The sequence below is a fragment of the Nannospalax galili genome, unplaced genomic scaffold (assembly GCF_000622305.1).
Source record: "Nannospalax galili isolate Female #2095 unplaced genomic scaffold, S.galili_v1.0 scaffold572, whole genome shotgun sequence".
Taxonomy (NCBI): Eukaryota; Metazoa; Chordata; class Mammalia; order Rodentia; family Spalacidae; genus Nannospalax; species Nannospalax galili.
In genome coordinates, this window is record NW_008331829.1 from 1545085 (window position 1) to 1570682 (window position 25598).

The 25598-nt window shown below is 38.8% G+C and overlaps 1 protein-coding gene across 8 annotated transcripts in view; it reads left to right on the forward strand.

Moving 5' to 3' along the window:
• The window catches only part of Naaladl2 (N-acetylated alpha-linked acidic dipeptidase like 2), a 1296606-nt gene that overhangs the window by 551250 nt on the left and 719758 nt on the right, over positions 1–25598 (forward strand). For all 8 annotated transcript variants that reach the window (XM_029560548.1, XM_029560545.1, XM_029560549.1 and 5 more), the window contains one exon: positions 4466–4967. In XM_029560548.1, coding sequence (XP_029416408.1) covers positions 4474–4967 — 494 coding nt within the window. In that variant the 5' untranslated portion in view covers positions 4466–4473. The remainder of the gene's footprint in view (positions 1–4465; positions 4968–25598) is intronic.

Genomic DNA, 25598 nt, shown 5'->3' on the forward strand with positions numbered 1-25598 from the left:
GAAGTATAATGTATATAAAAGACCAATGCTTAGTATATTAGATGAAAAATATTAGTCTCTAATATTCAGGGACAAGGGGATCTTAGATAATAAAATTCTTCAAAAACATACAGATATTACACTTTTCATAAAGCTTACGTTTAAGCCCAGTGCACCGGAGACAAGGACATGTTGATCTCTTTGAGATTGAAGCCAGTCTTTTCTACATAGTGTGTTCCAGGCCAGCTGGGGCTATGGGAGACCCTGTTTCAACAAAACAAAACAAAACAAAACACTTGGATTATAAAAAAGATCAAATGTCATACCATTGACAGTAAAGATACTTTAGAACAGAACAGAAAGAAAGATGCTTCTGTTAGAAGAAATGTCACAAAGTCTATGAGCTTATCTCTATCAGACAATAATTTTTCAGTGAGATGTTTATGTGGAATATTCTAAAATCTGTTGTGTGTATTATTGTTAAGTCATTAAACTATTATGTCAATCTAAGTTAAATGAATTATGTGCATTGGTAATAGAAACATCAGTAGTTTGAATAACATAATTTATATCATAATAACTAAAGCATATCTATAATTTCTCTTTGTAATATTAAATTTCCACTTTTCTTGGACACTCAAAAGTTATAGGTGGTAGAAATATATTGTTATTTATTTGCCCCTCAGAGCAGTTATTTTACTTTGAAGAGAAGGGCATTGCTTGTTGTATTCATGGAGGCATTTATGTTACCTCAAACTAGAACATATTACAAAAATTGTAGTTATTTGGTAGTTTATCCTTTAGCTTTGGTTTTAATAAATTCGCTGAATATATTTTAAGTGAAACTAAATTGTTAGAGAAAAGTGGGTGTCATAGTTTTGTAAGAAATCTATGATACTTTCCCATAAGGAAAATGATGCTTTAATAAAGTTGGAATTTTTATTATATATGTATGTATGCCAGTATATTTATTTATGCATGGGTAAAATATTGTTTGTATGTATGCATGTAATATATATATATATTAGTATAATTTATTTTTCTAAGAAAATTATTAAGATGTTTGATTATATAAGTTATCATATGCTCATTCCCTTGGTAATTTTCCAGAAATATTTCTGATTTTTATTAAAGAAGTGACTTCTACCTTGGATCTAGATAGTATTCTCCTAGAAGATAGATTTTCTTTGAAAATTTATGAGTGTATAATGAGTCTAGAAGGTAGTGAGGGTGTCAGGCAGAGGTCCAATCTAGTGAGCAGCTAAGATCTGTATCTGCATTACCCTAGTTGATGGCTCTGCATGATGTTTGAAAAGCGTTAAATTGCTGATGTACTTATGATGGAGTGTCTGTCATCAGGTTAGAGATGAAAGCCTGGCTTCACCCTTGCAGCTGGGTTTTAAATCGTTTGTAGAGAAACAACTTGAATGTTTGTATTAGAGGTCAGAATTCGAACTCCCACATATCTGTCATAACTCCTGGATGCCAAGTCTTCTTCAAGCATAAGCCATGTCTTACAATTCATTTTTTGAAAAATGAGGTAGGTAAATGAGAGAACCATAGATCGATATCTTTGCTTATTAAAACAGGGGAAAATCTAGACAATAACTGCGCTGACACTGAACAGATGAAGCAATATTGCAGAAGGTGAGCTTTTGGAGAATCAGTGGACAGATAAAGGGGAGAGGACTGAGGAAGAGGAGGGCACAGTGCAAGGACCTTGAAGTGCATGACAGAGTTCACAGAAATGATGCTTATGAACCTCAAGGCTAGGTACAGTGAAAATACACAAATAAACACGGAGAGCTAAGGCTTAAAGAGCTCAGATGTCCCTACTTGTGTGTGGATCCTACCTGCTAATCTCACGTATGTGTATTTATGTGCAGGTGAGTGTTTGCAGAAGTCAAGAAATGAAAAGGGGCTGCATGTGTCTGCAGCATGGTTGCTTATATCTCTGTGGATCATGATGCAGAACAAGACCAGAAATGGGGCAGGATGAAATTCCTTAAATCACATGTTCACAACCCTATGTTTACTAGCTAGGCCCCATAGCTAGAGCTTTCCACACATCTCAAATACCTACTGTCTACAGAGACATTTTCCATTCAAGCCACAGTATATATTAAATGTTATTAAGAAGAAAAACAAATATGAACTATAGTCTATGTGTGTGGATATTTTAAACATTTTCCTTGGAATTACTTTTAAATTATGTGGGTACAGGTGACCTCAGAGACCAGTGGTATCAGATGCCCCAGGAGTTGGAGTTATGGCAGCTGTGAGCCACCTGACATGGGGACTGGCAACAGAACTTGGGTCTTCAACAGGAGCGGTTTGTCCTCTGAACTGCTGAGCCGTATTGCCAATCACTGTGTGAATACTGTGTAGGCTTCTGCAGTTATCTACAATGTCAACAGAACTATGTATTTTAATCTGCAATGTTTAATTTGCTTCTTTTCTTCCAAGCTTTTTACAGTTATTACCTCTAAAAGCAGAAAATGCTGCATCCAGCCAATCTAAACTAATGCACATGCAGTGAATAACCTTGTGTTCGTACTATTACCCAGCCCACGTCCTAGACGACAGCGTCAGTTGCAGAGGAATTCTACTTTTTTCTTGATATTCTCCTCTCCTAGAGATTGCTTCGCATTTGTGGCTCATGTTCTCTGGGTCTTTACAAGCTCTCTCCTTCTAACTTCCCATTCACGTTCTTTCTCTTTTGCCCAAACTGCCAAAAGCTACAGCACTCATATTTCTTTTTTAAAAAAGTTATTTTTAATTTTATGTATATGAGTGTATCCATGCATGTGTGTATGTGTACCACGTGTGCAGTGCCTACAGAGGTCAGAAGAGGGTGCTGAATTTCCAGGTGGTTGTTAGCAGCCATGTGGGTGCTGGGAACTCAATTCCAATCCTCTGAAGGAGTGGTCAGTGCTTTGAATATCTGAGCCACTACGCCAAACTTAGGAGTTCACTTTCTTAAAACTATTTCCCATGCTTTCTGTTAGAGCAGGTCTCTGCAAGTCACCCTGGAGAGTTGCATAATTCATTTGTCTTCTTGGCATTTTTGTATGCATTTGTCTCCTCAGATTGATTGTACTGTTTCCTATTTGGGGAACAGACACTCTTTCATCTGGCCTTTAGTGAGTGACCAAAATAAATTATCTACTCCTTGCTTGGGGGGTCCATTGAGGAAAAAATGGATTCTGTATGAAACAGTGGAATACCAGAATTTTAGAATTTTTACTGTACATGATTGGATATTTAATTATATTTAATGATCCTGGAATTTTAGAACATTTTAATTACTCAGGCCATTTTTAGCCAAGATTTGTAGTCAGAATTTTTTGGATAATGGACCTCTTCTCACAAAGTCCCAGTTCTATCTTTTGTCATTAATACTTATTTGTCAACCCCAGCATTAAGAATTAACTAATAGGCAGGTGTGGGGTATATACCTTCAATCCCAGCACTTGGGAGGCAGAGACAGGCAGATCTCTGTGAGGTCAAGGTCAGGCCAACCTCATCTACCACATAGCAAGTTTCAGGCCAGCTAGAGCTATAGAGTATGTCTTAAGAAAAAAAAAAAAAAAAAAAGCCGACCAAAAAACAACTGTTCAAATTGCAGAGAATAAGAAACTGCCAAGTGTGTGTCCTTGGAAGGACTCAATATATTAAACCTCAGCCAGCCAGGGCTCATTGGAGAAGAGGGGTCAGAAAGACAGTAAGAGCCATGGGTGGTGGAGGACCACAAGGAAACAGTTTACCAGTTGCCTGGGAACTTTCTCATAAGAACTCACAGCAATAGTGACAGCATGCACAAGACCTATGCAAATTCAACCCAGACAAAAACACAGTACAGGAGTGAAGAAAAGAGTTCGAAATTCTAACCTTAGAGGAGGAGGAACAACTGTCAAATGATCATTCCTGGGTGAGATGGAGTTGATTTTCTTTAAGGGGGTGACACAAGATAGCTTGGCAGGCTCCAGTGAACAGACTCACACAAAGGGATATTTGTGGACATGGGCTTGGCTCAATAGGCCTTAATATATATGACAGAATGCTTGAAATCTGGTGGGGGGCTATGAGGTGTGGCAGATGAGGGGTCTGGATGTGATCAAGATATATTGTATGAAATGCAAAATTCAATTAAAATTTTTACTTAAAAAATGAACTGGTAACTGACTTGTCCTGTGAGCTCTGTATTTCATCCATCACACTGAGATGCATAGAAATGTGATGGCGTTATGAGGAACCTCAGTGACCAAAAGTGACAATACACACAAAACTTAAGCATAAACACTCTTAATCTGCACTGATAATGCACCAGTGGGGTATAGACCTAAAGCCACCTGCAGTCAATTAGCCCCGTTATCCTTATACCACTCTGTAGGCTTTATTGGGTTTTATTTTGTTCATGCCTTGATTTTAAAAATAAACTACTTGTTATAATGTAGTGTGCTTTTTCATTTTCTCTTCTTTCCAGGTAGAAAGATGGCTTATCAGAAGGTCAATGCGGATCTAATAGCCTCGGCACATTCACAGTACTCGGACAATGATGAACTTCAAGCCACTGCCCTTGACTTGGAATGGGATATGGAGAAGGAGCTAGAGGAGCCTGGCTTTGACCAGTTCCAGCTGGACCATGCTGAGAGTCAGAACCTGGGGCACTCAGAGACTTCAGATCTCTGTCTTGATTCTCTTCAGCCAGCAACTTCACCCAAAGGAAGATTCCAGAGACTTCAAGAAGAACCTGACTATGTTTCCCACTTTACAAGATCTGCAGCAAAGAGCAGCCGTTGCAAATTTTGTCACTTTCTGAAAATACTTTGCACGGCCACCATTCTATTTATTCTTGGACTCTACATCGGGTATTATACGCATCCAAATTGCACTTCTGATGCTCCAGCTTCAGGGACAAAGGATCCTCAGGTATACCAAGAGATTCTCAACATGATCCAAGCAGAAGACATTAAGAAGTTCTTCAGGTAGGCACAAAGCAAATGGATGTTGGTGGGATCTATTTCTTGAGAAATAAGTCTCATAGGAGATACTGGGCTGGTGATTCTCCAAAGCTGATGGACACAGCTTTCCAGCACACCAAGAATAGAAACTTTACAAAATGGGTACACATTTTCAGATTTATGGGCCTGCAATACAAATTTATGACGCTGTTTCATGGACTGATAATAAGACACATAGCTACTATAGAGACCAAAAGCCTCCAGCCGATGAACTTTTTTCCCTTTTGAGAAATCCAATTAGGCCAAGATTGTTTGGAACACATATAATAAATCCTAGGACATCAGCCATATGATTGAAAATTATAATGACATGGGATAAAATGAACCTGCTTTATGGGCTAAAGTAACTGTCATCTGTTACTGACTTGGGTGCCATGGGTGTCTGGTACCCTGCGTTCTCTCAATTTTCCAACTTAAGCACATACTGTTTAACTGGGTGGGGTACAAACCACTGGACAGTTCACCCAGCTCTGTCTCTCTTGACAGTTGACTGACAGCACGACTTCTGGGGCTGGAATTCATGCACTGACTTTAAATTTCATTGTAATAGATGAGTCTTTAAGTTTTATTTATTTTTAATTATGTGTATGTATGTCTGTGCACTCAAGTACAGGTACTCAGAGACCTCAGAGGTGTAGGATCCCTCCAGGGCTGGCAGTATAGGTGATTTTGAGCCCCCGATTCACTGGGAATTGAACTTGTGTCCTATGGAAGATTAGTCCCTGCTCTTAACCACTGGGACATCTCTCTTGCTGAAACAGACTTCTCATATGAGGTCCTTAACTGGGGTTCTCAGGAAAAGCTTTATGGATATCATACAACACATGATAACTTCAAGATGTTTGTGTTGCTATTGGAGCGTGTCACATTGTAAAGTATTTCCTAATTTGCATACTTAGAGAAATGAGAGCCTGAAAGAGCAACATCTGAAAACTATCTTCCATATTTGAAAAAAAGAACGGCCTTCGTCACTTGTAGGTAGACAGAGTGAGCAGCCCTACTCTCCCAGGGTGTCTGTTGTCGCTTATGTGATTTATCACTGCCAAGCTGTTAGCAAGTGTGAATTTCTAGTCATCTTCTTGGGAAACCTTAACCACTGAAGATGTATTATTGAATCCGTCCCCTGAAGTATCCAGTGAATTGAGGCTGATGAATTCTGGTACTGCACCTGAAGACATGGTCAGAAGCCCAACAGGATTGCATTTCCTGGCACTTTGATTTTCGCCGTTACTTAAATGTTCCTGGAAATGCAACTGGGCAAACGCAATAGCGCTATTTCACAATGTAATAGGTAGTCATTCTTTAAGTTTCACTTTGTGTGTTGTGTGGGGTGCATAGGCAGGCCAGAGGGCAATACCAGGGGTCTTATCAATCGTTTTCCGCCTTCTTTTTGAGAGTGTGTTTCACTGAAACTGGTACTCAGAGACCAGCTGGCTGTTCAGCACACCTCAGGCATCCTCTTATCTCTGTCTCTCCAGTACTGGAGTTACAGTGCTCCTGATCATCCTGTCTGACTGTTACATGGATGCTCAGGATGGAACTCAGGTCCTTGTGCTTCCGAGGCAAGTGTTTTATAGACTAAGCCAACTCCACAGCACCCAAGCAACAGACATTTAAAGCAGAGCTATTATTCTATCAGTTATGAAGAATGAGAAATCAATCCAGAAATACTGAAGCAACCCAGACATGAAGCCACAACTAAACTTCAGCTGGAGCGTCAAGTGGAACCCAGAGTTTTCTGCATACACCAGTTCAAACAAGGTGTAACCTCAGCTGAGACATCGGCCAGGCTAGGAGGAAGCAGGAGGCTACTTTCACACCCCCTCTCTCCTGGCTGATGTCTCAGCTGAGGTTGCATCTGCCTGAACACTTGTATCAGAGAACGGTGGCTCATATTCCACGAGATGATAAGCTTATGGGCTCAATATTAGACCCCTGCCTTCTCTCGAACTGTGCCTGAATTAATATTTTTAAGGAACAACAGTGGATGCACACATGATAATAGTGAAGAAATCTTCATTGCATTTGTAAATTATAATGTGCATTTTAAACTAACCTTACTATCTAGATATTTCATTAAACCAGTAACAATATGTGTATAATATATGTATGTTATATCATTTTTCATAAGAAATGCTATGTTCTGATATGAAATCAGTGACAACTCATATCAAAATCAGGTATTATGAAACATTAGAGTATTAGCACTAACTTCTCAGTTCCAGCTGAGGCAAGAAGGTAATTCAGATCACATTTTTAAAGCCAACCTTTTGGCATTGTGACATGACCTGGTCCTCTGCAAAGTCCATGCTCAAGAACTGTGCAATTGACTTGTACAAAATTCCCTCAAGTTTTAAGTTAAGTTCCTGGTTTTGTGTTGGGCTGTATCCTTGGCTGTCCACAGCACATGGAGCCCCTGGCTTGCTGGTTGAATGCACCCTTTGGCTGTTAGACCAAGGAATGATCACTCTTATGTGAACCATTTTTCTAAGGAGATTTTTAACACATCTACTCATCTCAGATATGGCACTGAGACAGAAAGAACCAATTGCACCCAAGCATAGCTTGGTGATCTCAGTGGCCAGCCATGGTGGCGCATGCCTTTAATCCCAGTACTCGGGAGGCAGAGACAGGCGGATCTCTGTGAGTTGGAGGTCAGCCTGGTCTCCATGGTGAATCCAGGACAGCTGGGGCTACAGGGAGATCCTGTCTCAAAAGGACCAAAAAATGGTTATTTATAGGAGCACACATGACTGAATGGTTGCTCATGGAAACTCTGCCAACTTATTGGTGACCCCAACACTGAAGAAAATAAATTTCCTCCTCTTCTTCTACTGTATATTAACTGTCTATAAATGCTTGGAGAGGGGAAATCCCCATGAGCCTGCCCCTTCATGATGTAAACTTAATGAACTTGATATTATACAGGGCCCCTGTGGCAATGGCCAGGGTCAGTGAGATGGCTAGTGGTTAAGGGCTCTTGTAGCTGAACCTGACAACCTGAGCTTGATCTGCAGAACCCATGTGTGTGAAGGAGAGAACTGACTTTACAAGTTGTCCTCTGCCTTCCAGACCCATGCTGTATATAAATCATCCTTGTTTAGCCCATGAAACATTGACAAAACCCAAGATGAAGGAGAGGGAGAAGGTTCTGGAAAACTAGTTTCAGTACTTTCTCAAATCCAATGGGAAAGGCTTCAAATGAACTGCTTAGAACAGGGTATCTGCATCGCCCAGTATCTGTCTCCCATCTGAGATATCTTGCTATGAAAAATGAAGTGACTGGTTACTGTTGAAGGTGGAGATGCAAACGGTCCCATTGAATGCTCATGGGAAGGAAGCAGAAGGAAGTTATCATCACATTTCCCAAGTCAGAAACGTAAGTTAACTTGCTTCATGTAGTTAAGGTGTAGGTTATTTTAAACAACAGTTTGGAACAAAACATACTTGAATAATGTGTTAATTCATAGACAATCATCAAGAGACATGCTAATTTCAATTCCCAACTATAAACCTAGTTACCAAATAAAGCTCATACACACCATATAGTTTCAGATAAGGCAACTGCTGGGTATCTTCTGGATGTAATAAAAGGAATCCATTCATAAGTCACATATTTATCAATGACATTTGTTGGCATTTTCCACACAAGATCTCATTATGTAGACCAGGCTGACCTGGAACTCACAGAGATCTGTCTGCCTCTGCCACCCTAGTGCTGGGACTAAAGGTGTATGCCACCATGCACAGTCAATAGCTTTTTCTTTGTAGCCGTCATTGCTTGCTTTATAACTTCACCTAGCTTTTACCAAAATTGTATTATGCTATGTATATTCTTTTAAGATCTGCTTTGGATATTTTTTACTTAAAAAATATAAAACAATTTTCCAAGAGAATAAATGTAGATATTATAGTTAAATATGAATTTAATATGAATTTAATTACAGAAAAATACTGGTTGGTATTAGATGATATGGGTTTGATAGAGCCAGTCTAACCCATTTCTTATAAATGAGCATTCAAGTTCTTTCAAAAAGTCTTATAGATGAATCTGTGTGCTTATTTAATTATTCTTTTTCTGATAAGACCACATCAGACAGTTTAATTTAGTTCTTGCTTTGTTCTATGAAACAGTCTTGCAGAGCCACCAACCTCCTAGAGTCTCATCACCATTTGCTCTGGATAGACCAACCATAAAATTAACCAAATTTTTATATTTTAATTCAATTTATTTGCAGTTCTTTTTGCTCATTTTAACTACTTAAGGAATTCCCCCATGGCATTTACAGGTTCAGATATAAGATATTACAATGGAAAACCAGACCACACTGTGCATAGCACCATGTCTTTCTGAATATTATTTAACAGACACATTTTATTACCAAATAAACTGAACAATAAAACAAAATTTCTAGAGATTTGTCTCATTTAAAGGTTTAAATTTTTTGGACAAGGGCAATATTTTAAAGTGTTACCTTCATAAACACAGTTAGTAAGCCTGAGTTAGATTATAATGTGAAATATTTTATTAATATAATTAAAATGCCATCTTTCTTTAGTTGGGAGTAACTATTCTAAAAGTTCAGGAAATGTTATAGTCTGTCTTCAGCCACATCATGATGAGTTAGCGCTTGCCCACAAATACGGTCAGCAGTGCTGTTTCAAACAGGGCACTGTAATAATTTCATTAATGTGACCAACCAGAGGCTATTCCTCAAATGTGGTTTATTTTCATTTTTGTGAAACATATTTTACAAAATCATCTTCCTTCCTTTCCTTCTTTCTTAAATGTAAAATGTTTATTGTTTAATTATGTGCTGTGTGGTGTGTGCGTGTTTAGGTTTGTACATGTGAGGGCGGTACCTGCAGAGGCCAAAAGAGGATGTTGGAGCCTTTGGAACTGGAGTTACAGGCTGCTGTGAACAGTCTGAAGTGGGTGATGGAAATCACACTGTAGCCTTCTGAAAGAGCTAAACACTTTTAACCATTGAGCCACCTCTGCACACCCTCTACCTCCTTAATTCTCCCTTCTTTTCTTTTCTATTTTCATGGAATTTTTGTTTTTCATGCACATCTTAATCATTTCTGAGCCACCTCTGCACACCCTCTACCTCCTTAATTCTCTCTTCTTTTCTATTTTCATGGAATTTTTGTTTTTCATGCACATCTTAATCATTTTTATATCCCCTATCCAATTTGCACCCTCCATAACCCCCCTCCCTACTGAATTTCATGCATTCTTTCTATGTTAAGGCCTATCAAGTCAATCAGTGTCCCCAGGTGCTCCTTAGTGCAAGTTCATCCACTGGGGCCTAGTCAGCCTATCTAGAGTCACTCCCTTAAAGAAGATCAGCTCTTCCTCACCCAGCAGTGATCAGCTGGCAATATCTCTTCAGTTAAGATTGGGGCCTGCTGCCCATTTCCCCAGTTCTATGCTGGGTTTTTGTCTGCTCGAGTTTGCATGGGACTAGTGCATGCTGTCACCATGGCTGTGGTTTCATATGAGCAGGGTCTCAGGAGCTTGTAAGAGTCTGTTTTCTTATGATCATATACCTCTCCCCCTGGATTTTATGACCTTTCTGTCCCCTCTTCTATGTTGATCTCTGACTGTAGGAGGGTGAAGTTTAACATAGGAGTCCTGTCCAAGGGCCCATACTCTGCAGACTCTCGTTCTCTACACTTTGGCCATTTGTGGCCCTTTGTGTTCATTGCTCTCTGTTGCATGAGGGAGCTTCTTTATCTTTCATTTTTTTTTTGCCAGATAATGTATTTTGTTATGCTCTGTCTGAGATACATTATGTAGTATCAAGTTAACCTTACAAAGAACACTTTTGACCAGGTTGTCTGGGTTTAATGACGTTATTGAAAGGAACATCACGTATGCTGAATGCTTAAGTACTCTTGCTGTTTAATCTGTTCTGTATCCTGTATCATAAAGTTCTTTACTGTGGCACCGGACCTTGTCAGATCCTTTCACCCCCACACACTTAAACAGCTCTTACTTTACAGCCAGAAGTACAGAAGGGAGGAGGATTTGCTGTTCCTACCCTATGAAAATTCATGCAATGAGAATTAACATTTTCAATCATTTGGAAGAAACTTTTCTTTCTGGAATCATCAATTCCACACTACCAGGACACCTATTCACAGCACCAACACAGACAGGCAACAACCCTGCAGTGTTTAGCAACCCCAAGTTTTTGCATGCACCCTCATGTTAAGATCTTTCAAATTTGATCACCTTAAATGAGAAATATCCATTCAACCTTTCTAGAAACAGAATATATGATTTGTTCTATTTTCCTCTCATTTCCTGACTAACTAGCAGGACAAGAATATAAACGGGGGGCTGGGGAGATGGTTTAGCGTTTAAGAACACTAGCTGTTCTTACGGAAGACCCAGATTCGAATCCTTACACCCACAAGGTGGCTAACAACCGTCCATTTACTCAAGTTCCAAGGAATCCAATGCCTTCTTCTGTCCTCCGAGGGCACTGCATGACATGGTGCACTTACACACATGCAGATGTAACATTCATATACCTAAAATAAAAATAAATAAATATAAAATAATTTTGAAAAAAGAGTATGAACGACCTCCGTACTCTGCTGTCCCTTTCTCCTCACCCAGACCATAATGCTCTTTGACAATATCTCTGTCTTCCCTGGGCTGCCTCTCCATCAGCGCTGATCCTCATTTCCACACTTGCTGTCCAGGTTTGCCTCTGTCCATTCTCATCCTGTGTACTTCTTCACCAAGGAAGGCACCGTTCATCTTCATTCCTTTTCAAGAACATAACAGCTTGCACATTCCTTCTCTTCAGAGATGAGGAGGCATTCATGAGGACCCATGATTATTTTTTGGTTTAGCAGAGTGTGAAGAACTGTTGTAATAGTAGTGTACCTCTCCTGAGACCCACAGGGATCTATATGTTTGCTCTCCTGCTTCTCTACAAATACCAATCTTTGCTGATGTCTGGGGATGGTTCTGCCACCAGCCCCTCTCTAGGATCTCCAAATCTGTCCTCTACTTCCTTCTCTTCCTCAGGTCTGTGGTCTCAGATTTCTACCAGTCATGCTCTGTTCTTTCTCTTTTTCTTCTTCTTACTTCCTGCATTGGAGGGGATGGAAGCAGAGAAGTTGGGACAATTGAAGACAGCAATAAAGCCATTGTTATTTTAATTAAAAGAAAGCAAGCAAATGTATAACAATGACATAATTCAATTTATGCAAATGATAACAGAGTGAATTTAAACAGTAGCAGAGTGATGGCTCTGCAAGTAAGTAATTAGATATTCCACCATTGATCTCTCCAGATTGCAAATGTGCATTGTCTTAAATTTAATCAAAGAAATGCATAGGATATGATTATTTAATTATGCATAAAATCTCATTGCTCTGAACTTTAGATAAGGCAAGGCTTCACATCAAGTAGCTCAGTATTTTGCGAAATGACATTAGCACTCCTAAATGATTCAGATGAGAGACTATACTCCATCTAGTCTTTATGTGTCTGGCCAGAGCACCCACCCATGAGAGAAATGAGGATTGTTTAGAGCAGGAATTTTTGCCTCCCTTTGACGTGCTCAGATACTTGAAGATACGAATCAGGTACCAGCTCTGTCATTCTCATTGATCTACCAACAACTGAGTCTCTCTCTCTCTCTCTCTCTCTCTCTCTCTCGTCATTGATCTACCAACAACTGAGTCTCTCTCTCTCTCTCTTTCTCTCTCTCTCTCTCTCTCTTTCTCATCTTATCTCTATCTCTCTCTCTGTCTCCTCTTTCTGTCTTTCTCCTTGTAATTCTAAGTACATCAATTACTTAGAACTGCATTACCTTCTTCAGTATAAAAAGAACTATGAGTCTAGCACAGTACCCAGGTCATACTACACAAGAATTCAATAAATCTTTCCTTCAAGAGCATGGGCCCAACGTATAGATTCTCCTTCACTCTCCTCTGCATTATCTTTTTGATTGTTAGAAAAGAAAAGAATATATTCCCTAGTTATTCAAGTTTTACTAATGTGAAATTTTAAATGAAAACTATATGTGGGCGTGAGAGAGATGGCTCAGTGGTTAAGAGCATTGACTGTACTTGCAGAGGACCTGGATTCAGTACCCAGCACCCATATGGTAGCTAACAAGTGTCTGTTACTCCAGTTCCAGGGGATCTGATGCCTTCTCTGACCTCCATGGTCATTGCAAGACACAGATATACTTACATACATGCAGGCAATACATGTATACATATAAAATAAAATTTTAAAAATAATCCAAAAAACCTCTTGTTCTTGAAAAAATAGTCCTTTGATTATTCCCACATATTTTATGTACATTTTTAAAGCATAGTCCAAAAAATTGACTATGGAGAATTTTCTACTTTTTTTAAATGTAAGGTGGAGAGTTTTCTACTTTTTTAAAGTGAAAACATGGATGTGAGTTCTGCAGTAGTCCAGATAAGCTGTAAAGTTTATCGACAGTTTTTGCTGATCTTCTGTTTTATCTTGGTGTCCCTCCCCTTTCTCTTTCTCTCCCCTCCCCTCTCCTAACTTTTTCTCTGCCTCCTTCTCTCTTGAGGAAGTAACATTTTAAATTCCAGAATAGCCTGAAACTCGCTTTGTACCCCAGAAACCTGAGTGCTGGTGTCATCCATAGACACCACCATGACTGGACTGGTGTATTTCTTTTTCTATCAAAAAAGAAAAGAAAGAGAAAAAAAATCACAGAAATTCAAAACAAGATCTTTGCTGTGAGTATGGTAGACCAGAAATACAGGAATGTTTCCATCTTTTCATGTAGTCAAAATTTATCTAATAAATCCATAAGGTTCAATGGTTTTAGTGACAACAATTTTTTCAAATAATTCCACTTACTTTTGTAACCTGGCCAAGGTGAAAGGTTCTTTAATTCTAATCTTAACTACTACTACTAGCCGTCATTTTGCACATCAGACAGTGCATATATGTTGCTTATATAAGGTACACAGACTAAATATTAAGAAAGGTTGCAGTGGCTTTCAGGAGGATTCAGGAGTGGGCTGAGTCTGCATTGGGATACAGACTGAGATAAGGGACAGCCCAGTCCAGGGAGGACGCTGCTGCTGGAGCTGCTGGAGTTAGACCTGCCAAGTTCAGCTGTGGGATAAAAGGCCAAACTGGGGTCTGAATACAAGAAATGGCCAGTTTGGGCCCAGATCCAGATGGGCAAACGTGGATGAGCAGGCAGCCAGGTAGACTGTGTCATCAGGCAAGTACTGAGCTGAACCGAAGCTCCAAGTACACTCAGAGAGTTGGTTCTCCTGGTCATTTTTTGCTGAGCACAGCAGGTATCAGACCATGGGTTAGTGCGGGACTGTGCCAGCACAGTGTGGGGCGTCCATCACTTCATGGGGTCTAGCTGAGGGAGTTACACCCTTTCCTTGGTCTGACCTGTCTGATAGGTTCTTGCGCCTGGTTTCTGAAAGATGATTTTTAATGCACCCACGTGCCCCCACAATTTCAATTCATCCCAATAAACTTATAGGCCGGCTCCCTCTGTACGCTCGGGGTTTTTATCAGTCTGTGCAGGACGGGCGGTGTGTCCATGGTGCAGTTTCTGGGTCCGCCCCTGGGATTCTGTTATCTTTCTCTTGCTAAATGGAGTCAGAAGCTGGTTATAAAATGGTATATCCTAGGGCAAGGCACAGCCAGGAAGGAAACCACTCTGCTACAAGAATATGGAGTAACTTAAGATATGGCACAGACTGACCTCAACAATATTTCATAATACTTTTTAGGTAATAAAAATGATCCCCCCTAGGTCATTTTGATGCCCTATCAGTTTCAGTTTGAGAAAGATATTGCCTCAGTCTATGCCCATATCTCTCTGAAGGTTCCCTTAATGCTTTCTCATTGGCTAAGTTCAAAGGACTCTTTCTCTCCCTGTCCAGTCTCACCCTCCCCCCTTGCTCTCTGGGAAAAAAAAAAGTGCTGATGTACATAGAAGTTCCTTTATCTACATGGTTGCATGCATACATTAGGTAACATTCTTTCATAGTAGGCTAATTTTCTTTTTTATTTTAAAACAATTTTCAGAAAATCTAGAAGATTTAAAAATATCACTAATTTAGATTATTAAGGAGCAATATTAGGAACTCTTAATGTTTTCAGTATGTGTGAGGGTTTTTTCATGTTCTTTCATGGTTGGATGCATTTTACATAATTAGTGACAATGACTCATTGTCAATAACTCATTTTCTTCTGCATATGAAGATCATGTACACCAATGGCTGCCTCTGTGGGAATCTGATCAATCTTAAGGTGGTCACATTTTTCTATTTTTTTCTTTTATCTTTTCAAATGAACTGGCTGTGATATACTTTTCCTACCATTCACTTTTTGATCTTATTCATTCCAGAAAAGGAACAAGATCAGTCAGATGTTATACAAGGAGACATCAAATCTTTTCCTCAAGGATCAGGCAGTGGGTTTCCTGCAGAGTCACTTGACTTCCTGACACTCTTGTAGAAAAGTTGGTAATGATCACATTTGGTAGAATGAAGTGGAGGTTTAACAGGGACTGTTGGGAATGGTTTGTGTGCCCCTTTCTCTCGGGATTCAAATGGCAAGCACCGTCTTTGAAACATAAAATTTGAACATTCCAAAGCGCACTTGAGAAATCAAGCAAGATAGTTGAAAATTTCATCCAACAATATTAAAACTGTAATTTCATAAGGATAGTTTACAGGGAGCAGATAATGTAAAACAATAGACTGCAAAGTTTATCAAAGCAAATTAAAATTTTCAACTGGACCTTTCTAGATGGTACAACAGAAAATAAGGTTGGTAGGAAATTCATGTGTTCAAAATAGATGATGAAAATATCCAGTACACACACACACATACACACACACATATACACACACACATCTGTCTGTATCCTGGGATTCTTTCTTAGAAAGATGATTTTATTTTTTAAATTATAAGTGCTTTTATAACCATATTTGTGGGTTAATTTTCCATAGCAACTTGGCTTGGTCACATTGCCCAGGTGTTTGTTCAAGTATTATTTTAGATTGTTCTGTTTTAAAATATGTGGCTTCTGTTCTCTTCTGATGATGTAAACTTTTCACTTATATTTAAAGTTTTGATTGACATCTGTTTACAGATTTTGCACAAACCAGACTATCCTCCCTAAAAAGAGGGCACCTGTCACTCACTGGAAGGAAAACCAATACCTCTGAGAGGGAATTCTACTAACAGCTGTCTTTGGACTCAAGCTCAGACTCTTCTCTGGGTCTCTTCCCTGCCAAGCCTGCAGATGTCAGATTAGTTAACCCTTTGGATTAAGTCTCTTTTCCCTTGGTGTAGCTAGTGGTAGAAGGAACTGCAAGGTCCTGGGTTCAATCCCTAGTATTGTGAAAAAAAAAAAAGACAAATAGCAGCAACAAAACCTCTGTAGCTTCTTCCCTCTCTCCGCCATCCCTCTCTTTTCTCTAGTCCTTCCTCCCTTTTTCCTCCTCCTCTTTATACCCCCAACCCCCCACCACAAACACACTGACAGCCAGAATCCTTATTGGTTCTGTTTTTCTAGAGAACCCTGGTTAAACCTTAGTAATTTAGGGAATTTAAGTAAAGTAATAAAATTTAGCTGGATTTTTAAATGTCCTGGGTAATTTTAGAATCATCGAAATATTCAACACTTAGAAATAAACTGATAACATAGGAAACTGAAACTGAATTTATGAAAAAAAATCTATCATGCTCAATCAAGAGCAGTTATTCACCTTTGTTTCTGGGCAACTGAAGCTTGAGGGTTATGGAGTTGAACTCAGCCTATATACCTTAGGAAGTTCCTGTCCCAGAAGGTATTTGTTAAAAGAGTTGATATTGTAGCTCAGAGGTAGGACTTCCACTGACCATGTGTGAAGCTCTGGGGTCAGTCCTCAGCATGGAAAGAAAACATTGACCACTGCCTTTATTTCATCAAGTAATATGTTTCATACCTCATTTTAACATGGAAATATTCAACTTAGGCAAAGATAGAGTTTGAAAGTATATTCTATTTTCCCACATTTTCAAATATTTTATGAAAGGCAATCATTTTCTTCACTCTCTCTCTATGTGTCATTCAATATGTAGTTAATTCCCCAGCAGAAATACACTTTCTGCATTTTACAAAGTCACATTCTTAGCTAGATAAAATTTAAAAAATTGAAGTTCCCTTCCCTTTTATTATAAGTGAGCAAATATATTAATTTTTATATGTCTGATTTGGGAAATCAGTTCTGTCTTCAAAACCTGACTGTATGCTATATCTTGGCTCTTTACAAATCAAGTAGGATTCTATTGCTTAAAAATTGCTTTCCTGTGCAACATGGTATAGTAATAAATAAAAAGAGCCTTGTATTCACAATGTCATAATGTGGAACTCATCCCTTGTGGAACTGTTTTATGATCTAATACAAGGCAAGCTAATGTCTCCCTCCCATGGATCACTTCTCAGGAGGACAAGCAATTTCAGTAACAGAAATAAAGAAAACTAATTTGAGGTCAAATTCCCTTCTATAAACTCTCAGAATCCTTGAGAGCACCTTAATGTGCCCCTAAATATGCAAATCAAATTTGGATAGAATAAGAAACAAAAGAAAAATTTCCAGTTCTTTGGAACACATTCCTATGTGTGATAGAAAAAAAGAAAGGAAACTGAACCATTTTCTTTGAACAGAAGTGTGTGCAGGTGGTTTTTACTTCCAATAAAAATAAAATAAGTGTGGGCGTTTTCTCTTTTCCTTCCCTGGTTTCATCATATTAACTCTATTCTGTGGGGAACAACTTGTAAGATCAGCTTGTACCAATATTGTAGTTCAAGCTGCTACAGAGATTTAAAAGCTCTAATTTATTAGCCTGATAAGTTTGGTAATTGAGTAAAGTACTAGCTTCTCCCTCATAGCTAGGTGTCTGGGCGGTGTATTTTAATTTAACTAGATATTTCAAAGTGTGTCTTGCTCTTTTATATGTGTGAACAGTAAACACTCCACTCCACTCAGGCAGTTGACATGAACGCTCTTATGTTGTCATGGGCTGTTGCTTCTTGTGGCTTTCAGAATGCATCTTTGATGCACCTTGAGAAAGGCTTGCCCACATGTGCCTGGACCCACCTTGCTGTTTCCTGATGGCTATTTGACATGACATATGGGCCAGATCTAATCCTTCCCCTCCTTCTTATTGGAGTATGGAACCTACATTCCTGTAAGAGCTGCTTAATGTTTAAGTGTTTTAAAATAAAAAGCAGATTTATTTCCCAACATATCAAACTACTGTGGAGTTAAAGCAAAGCCAAAGCTATATGAACTTATGCCAAGGGACATCTAGGGACCTAAAGTTGACTCCATAAGCTTTAACCTGTATGACAGAATGCATGAAATTCTGTGGGTGGACTATAGAGGTGCAGATAGGGAAGGGGAGGTTAAATATGATCGAGATGCATTGTATGAAATCCACAAAAATTCAATACAAATACATTTAAACGAAACTATACCCTGCTGTGGAGAATACTAGAACCTACTGATTTAAGCATTTGTATTGCTTTGGTTTGGGGTTTTGAGGGTGTTGAGACACGGTCTCCCTGTAGCCTTAGCTAGCCTAGAACTTGCTATGTAGATGAGGCTGACCTTGATCTCATATGTATCTACCTGCCTCTGCCCCCCAACCCTGCCCCATGCTCAGGTTAAAGTCGTGCACCACCATGCCCAGCTTTGCATTGTTCCTAATCACATATGTAATCCAATTTAAAAATAGCACCCAATCACTATCATCACGGGTCTTGTTCAGGTGCCTGTTAATGCTGAGGCATTTATTCTGCCTGAGTTGGATCCAAGAGACCATGTGGTGTGCAGGAGGGATAATACTAACTGACATTATCATTTCTGAACTTTTGTTAAAGGTCTTCAATCCTTTCCCATTGATAGTTTCCCACGGCCACCATCTTCGTAATCTGCTTCTTGACATATGCTGTAGCCCACATCTCTTCCCTATTTCTCTCCTCAGCTCCCACTGTCACTCACTCTTCTGAAACATTCTATTCTGTTAAATGGAAACATAAATACCAAATGGAAGGCATCCTCTGAGAATTTCCATTCTTATGAGAAAGAGTTATATTTTAAATATACAGCATGACACACCGTGATGTCAGGACAAGGACAGCAGGAGCGAGGGTCGGTGAGGAAGTGAGTGGAGTAGAGGCTGTTAGGGTTTTCCAGAAAGAATTGTGTCCTAAAAAGTGGAGACGGATAGGTAAATGCAAACATGGACATGAGGCTTGACTTTCGGAAAGCATAAACAAAAACACAGAGGTAGTCAGTAACATATAAATGAAGATGTGGTGAGGATGTATTCTCCAGAAACAATCAGCTTGTAACAGAGAGAAGCTGGAATCATTTCATGGATGATTTTGGAATGAAGGTGTTGTTTAGAATTTGGTTCTGAGTGCGCTGAGGGATTATGAAGGAACTCTGAATAGAAGGCTCTAAGGCTGATGGATATGCCTTTTTAGAAGATATCTTGAGATAAGAAAACAAAGCCAGCCTGGAAAAACGCCAGATGTCCTTTACATAGTAGCTACAGAGTAAATACCTCTCAAAGATGTTGGTCAAGGGGCTGGAGAGATGGCTCAGCGGTTAGGAACACTGGTTCTTGCAGAAGACAGAGGTTTGAATCCCAGCACCTATAAGACAGCTAACAACTGTCCATAACTCCAGTCCAAGGGGATCTGACAGCCTCTTCTGACCTCCACTTACCTACATACAGGCAATACACGAATACACATAAAATAAAATTAATAAAATTTATTAAAAAAGATGTTGGTCAATAGAAATTGGAGGAAGTTTCTGTGGAGAGGGGGCCACAAAGGTGATATTAAAAGAGGAGGCATGAAACAGAAAACAATGGCGTTCACCTGCAATCAAAATCTCCTGCCAATTTTGAGTGAAACCAACACTTGTTGGTTTTGAGATGGCAGCAACAACCTTAGCTAGGTGTCTGCACAGTAATTAGTGAAGATCTGTGAAAGTTTGAGCTGTTATGAAGTTTGCTACACAGGTTAGCCTGGGAAGACCTGCAAAGCAGGTTCAAAGGTTGAAGTGATTGCAGTTTAGCAGGCCACCTAAGCAACATTTGTACATGAGTGCTTTCTCCTCCACTGCCCAGAAAGGGTTGGAGAGAGGACTAGGTAACATCAGTACATGCAGTGGTTACACTAGCAGAGGGCCAGGGATGGCCAACTTTTTATATTGGATTGAAGGTGGACTTCTCATTCCTCTTGGGGAAATTGCTGTATTCAGTTGTTCAAGGATAGAAACAAACCTGACCATTTTTCTGGGAGAAAACACTGTATCTTCCAAGTCTGTTTTCTGCTTACATATTTTCCTGAACAATGGTAATCTGTGATTTTGTGATAGGTAGAAAAGAGAGCAGGAGGGTCTTATACAACTGTTTCTTTGACTCAGGTTTTATTTGTCCAAATACACTAAATGCCTGCTGGCAGATGCTCTTTGATAGAATATAGAAATAGAATTATCAGAGAAACAAAGTCTAATCTTTGGTTTTAAGGAGCTTAGAGTCTAGTGAATAGAGAGAAAAGAGCCGTCAGGGAAAGGCCAGAATTCTTACTGGAGGAACACTAGATCACCTGAGTATCACAGTATGGTCTTCAAAACCTGAATTAAACATCACAGAAAAAGTACCCAATGAATCAAACCTAATCTATAGAAAAAAAAAAAGACCTGGAGGAAGTCTCAGGGTAAGGGACATGGAGTATTAATATATGGGTATAAAACTTTCACTTAAGGTACCCATCCAATATTTTAAGATAAACTAAAAAGTATTTTTAAACATTGAGTATAGAAGGGGTCTCATGCATGGCAGGCAAGCTTTATGTCACTGAGCCATAGCCCCAAACCCTGAATAAGTACATTTTTTAAAATTTTACAATCAGTGGTTTTTTAAATTTTTTAAAATTGTTTTTATTGAATTTTTGTGTATTTCATACTGAACATCTCAAAAAATCTTATCATCTTTATACTCTCATCCCCCATGGCACCCTCCCACAGCCCCATACTTGCACTGAGGCCCATGTACTCTGTCATCCTTGTTAAAGCCCTCTGTGTCACCAGTGTCCCCAGCCATTTATTCCCCAGTGCAAGTCCATCATCACCCATCCAAGGCTCAGGGACCATCACAGAAGACGTGGCAGAAAGGTTGTAAGAGTCAGAGAGGATACGCATGACCATATGGAACAGAGTCCTACAAGCTACTGGGAACCTGCTCATATGATTCTATGGCAATGGTGTCAGCAAACGTAAGTCCCATGAAAACTCAGGCAGACAAAAACCCAGCATAGAATTGGGAAAATGAACATCAGACCCCAATCTTATCTGAAGAAATATTGGCAACTGATTGCTGCTAGGTGAAGAAGAGCTGATCTTCTTAAAACAAGGGACTCTAGATAGGCAGAATAAGTACATTTTAAAATCATTCTGAACTTGATTTTAAATGAAAAATAAAGATGCTAAAATGCCATTGATTATGTAGTAGCACATTAACATTTCTCTGAATTTACATGATTTGTCCTCAGACCTCTCACATACTCAAATTATGTTTTCAAAATGAATACATATTATTTATTAGATATTGAACTGAACTGTACCTTCACATGTGGAGAGTTGAAGCTCTTGAGAGCAGTATGTGTCTGGTCTCACACACATAGGACACTGAGAGACAAACCCTGTTTATTGAGTATCAAACTCACAATACTTGTGTCTTTCTCCAGGTGAGATCCATCATACATGTCAAGAGGTTAGCTATTGTTATTTGACATATTGCCCCATCATCTCTCCAAGACATTAGCAATTTGCACATATAAACACGAATTTATTTTGAGTCCTTTCAATGCAGAAAAGAACACTAATAAGCACCTTTACAAGATGCAGATGAAACTCTAAACATTTGCCAATAACAGATAGCATGCTTATTTTTAGAGCACTTTCATGCTAGATCTATAAGTGTACTGTTGGCATAAAAGTATATACTTTCAGGCAGCAAGTTTAAATCCTTTCATATTTTCATGGGCTAAATATGACCCATTTTGAAAGCATTTGCTTGGCATCTGTGTTGAGAGACTCAAGATCTCTCAGGAGGGAGAGGTAAATAGATATAGTTGCTACCTGAATTAGCTATGTGTTTATTTTACATTTTTAAAGTCATATTTTAGAATTTCAGGATTTGAAAACGTCAAAAACTCCCCCAATCCTCAACAGTGGCTCCTGACATATCCCTGAACTAAAAGGAATCTACTTGTGTAGTGAACGTTCTTCTAGTACAAAGAGCATCAAAATAATAAATAGCATAAAATAAGATAAATGAGCCCCAGAACAATGGCTTATCACTTTTAATCACCAGATGATGTCATTTAATGAGAGAGCAGGTAGACGTACTTTGAAAGAGCGTCATTAAGTTGTGCTTAGACCAGTCAGCACATGGTGCAGTCCCACTCGATACGCAGGAGACTCACAATGACTCACTCCAGTGTCTGTTTTATTCAATACTCTGTTATGTCTAAATCAAAGTTTCTAATCCATTTTAAAAATGCAAGTTATAAAAATTTGCAGTAAGCTTCTGGATCAGCGAGAGCTGTCAGGATGGATTACAGTCCTGCACATTCCAGCTCTAATCATGTCATGATGGATGGAGGATGACTGCAGCTTCCTATTTATTTCCTATGATTACTGCTTTGAGGATATTGATTCTTCCTGTGGCTTCTACATAGACTCTAGACTATATCTTAGTGAAGCAATACCATCAGTTTTATACAGACTATTATTAATATGTCCAATTGATACCTCATTGGATAAGATGTGCAATCAATAACCAGCAAGAAATGAAATTTTTGCTTATTACAAGGTATCACCTGAGGTTTTTCACAATTATAATAAATTAATGTGCTACATAACAAGATATCAGTCAACAATAGACTACATACATCATGATGGTTCTACAAGACTGTATTATACAGTGACCTTAAAGGCTTCATAGTGTTATAAGTATGCCCTGTCATGTTCACAGTCTCAAAATCACCTAAGGATACGTTTCTCTGGAGATATACTATAAAGAAGTATTCTAGGGTTGGAGAGATGGGTCAGTGGTTAAGAAAATTGACTGTTCTTGCAGAAGACCCAGGTTTGAATCCCAGCACCCACATGGTAGCTAACAACTGTCCGTAACTCCAGTTCCAGGGGATTCGACAGCCTCTTCTGTCCTCTGTGGGCATTGCATGACACGGGTGCACTTACCTACATACTGGCAATACAGACATACCCATAAAATAAAAATAATAAATAAAATATTTTAAGAAGAAGTGTATTCATGTATACTTAAAATAAATACAGAGAATGTAAAATATAAACTGTATCCATTACTTGCACAGTAAACACAAACTCCTAAATTACATCCACATATATGTAGCAACTCTTACTGAAAACATATTGGTCACAGGAAAGCTAAAATTATGTGACTTAGCATACTTACTTTTAAAAAGTTCAAAAAACTATTAGAAAATAAAGGATGGTTATGTTCAATTAAATGATAAAATAATGTGTGATATAGTCATCAATAATGAAAACACTTTCGTAAGAAATACTAACAAGGTTCTAAATAACAGAGGAATTCACAGAGACGTGATAAAATGTTTGAAGGTGCCCCCATTTTTCCCATTCCTCCCTTAATAATACTCTTCTCCTATGTCTATCCCCATTCTCTTGGGCTTCTTCTTTCCCTTTATCCACAAGGTTCTTAGTATAACCCTCCCCCTCCCCTTAAAATAACCCCATTTTTATCCATATCTCCTTTATTAAGGCCTGTTTCCTACTGTTCTTCTCTTTCAGGTTATTTCTTTACTTTACCTCCCTGGTTCCTTTTCATTATCCTGGTTCCTGTAGTTATGTCTGGATACATACTCACTTATAAGGATTTGGTGCTAAGATCCACATATGATGCACATAATGTCAGGTTGTTTTTTCTGAGTCTGTGTTACTTCAGTTAGTATAACACTTTCCAGTTCCAATCATTTACCTGCAAATTTCATGATTTCATCTTTCTTTACTGCTGAGTAAAACTCCATCGTATAAATGAACCACATTTTCATTATCCACTCGTCAATTGAGGGACACTTAGGTTGCTTCCATCTCTTAGCTATTGTGAAAAGAGCAGCAACAAACACGGATGTACGAGTGTCTCTCCAATAGGATGAGTTCTTTGGGTATATGCCAAGGAGTGGTATAACTGGGTCAAATGGTAGGTTCATTTGTAGTTTTTTAAGAGTTCTCCACAGTGCTTTCCATAGGGATTGAACAAGTTTGCAGCCCCACCAGCAGTAGATGAGAGTTCCCCTTTCCCCACATCCTCTCCAACATTTGGTATCATTTGTCCTCTTGATCTTAGCCAGTCTGACTGGGGTAAGATGAAATCTTAAAGTGGCTTTAATTTGCATTTCTGTAATTACTAGTGATGTTGAACACCTTTCATGATGCTTCTTAGCTGTCTTTATTTCTTCTTTTGAGAACTCTCTGTTCAGCTCCTTAGCCCATCTTTTAATTGGGTTACTTCCTTTCTTGATTCTTTGTTTTTTGAGTTCGTTATATATTCTGGATGTTAAACCTCTGTCAGATGTGTTGCTGGTGAAGATTTTATCCCATTCTGTGGGTTTTCTCTTTACTCCCTTGGTTGCTTTTTTTGATGTACAGAAGCTTTTTAGTTTGATGAGGTCTCATTTGTTGATTCTTGTCCTTGTTTTCAGAGTAATTGATGTCTGGTTTAGAAAATCCTTTACATTTCCGTAGGTTACACCTTCATTAAGTTTCTTTCTGTAACCACTTGGGTATAGTCGTTCCTTTCCTCAGTTCTGTGTATTGCTTCAAGAACTCTTTGAGGGGCTGATTTGTAGACATGAAGTCTATCACCCTATTTACGTCATGAAAGATTTTTCTTTCCCCTTTGACTGTAATAGACATTTTGGCTGGGTATAGTAATCTGGGTTGGCATCTGTGGTCATTTAAACCTGTGAATACTTTGGTCCAGGCTCTTCTGGCTTTCATAGTTTGCACTGAAAAGTCAGCTGTAATTCTGATGGGTTTTCCTTTATATGTGACTTGTTGTTTGTCTTTTGCAGCTTTCAGTATTGTCTCTTTGTTCTGTACATTTAATGTTTTTACTATCATGTGCAGGAGAGTTTCTTTTCTGGTCCTGTCTGTTTGGTGTTCTATTTGCTTCTTGTATTTGTATGGTCACAATCTTTTTTTAATTTTGGGAAATTTTCTTCTACAATCCTGTTGAAGATCTGGTCCATGCCATTATCTTGGGATTCTTCTCTTTCCTATATGCCTATGATTCGTAACTTTGGACTTTGTATGGTGTCATACAATTCCTGCATAGTCCATTCTTATGTTTTCTTAAATTTTTCATAATCTTTGCTTGAGTGGTCTAATTTATCCACTTTATCTTCCAGTCTTGATATTCTGTTTTCCATTTCATTCATACTGTTGGTGAGGCTCTTTCCTGTCATT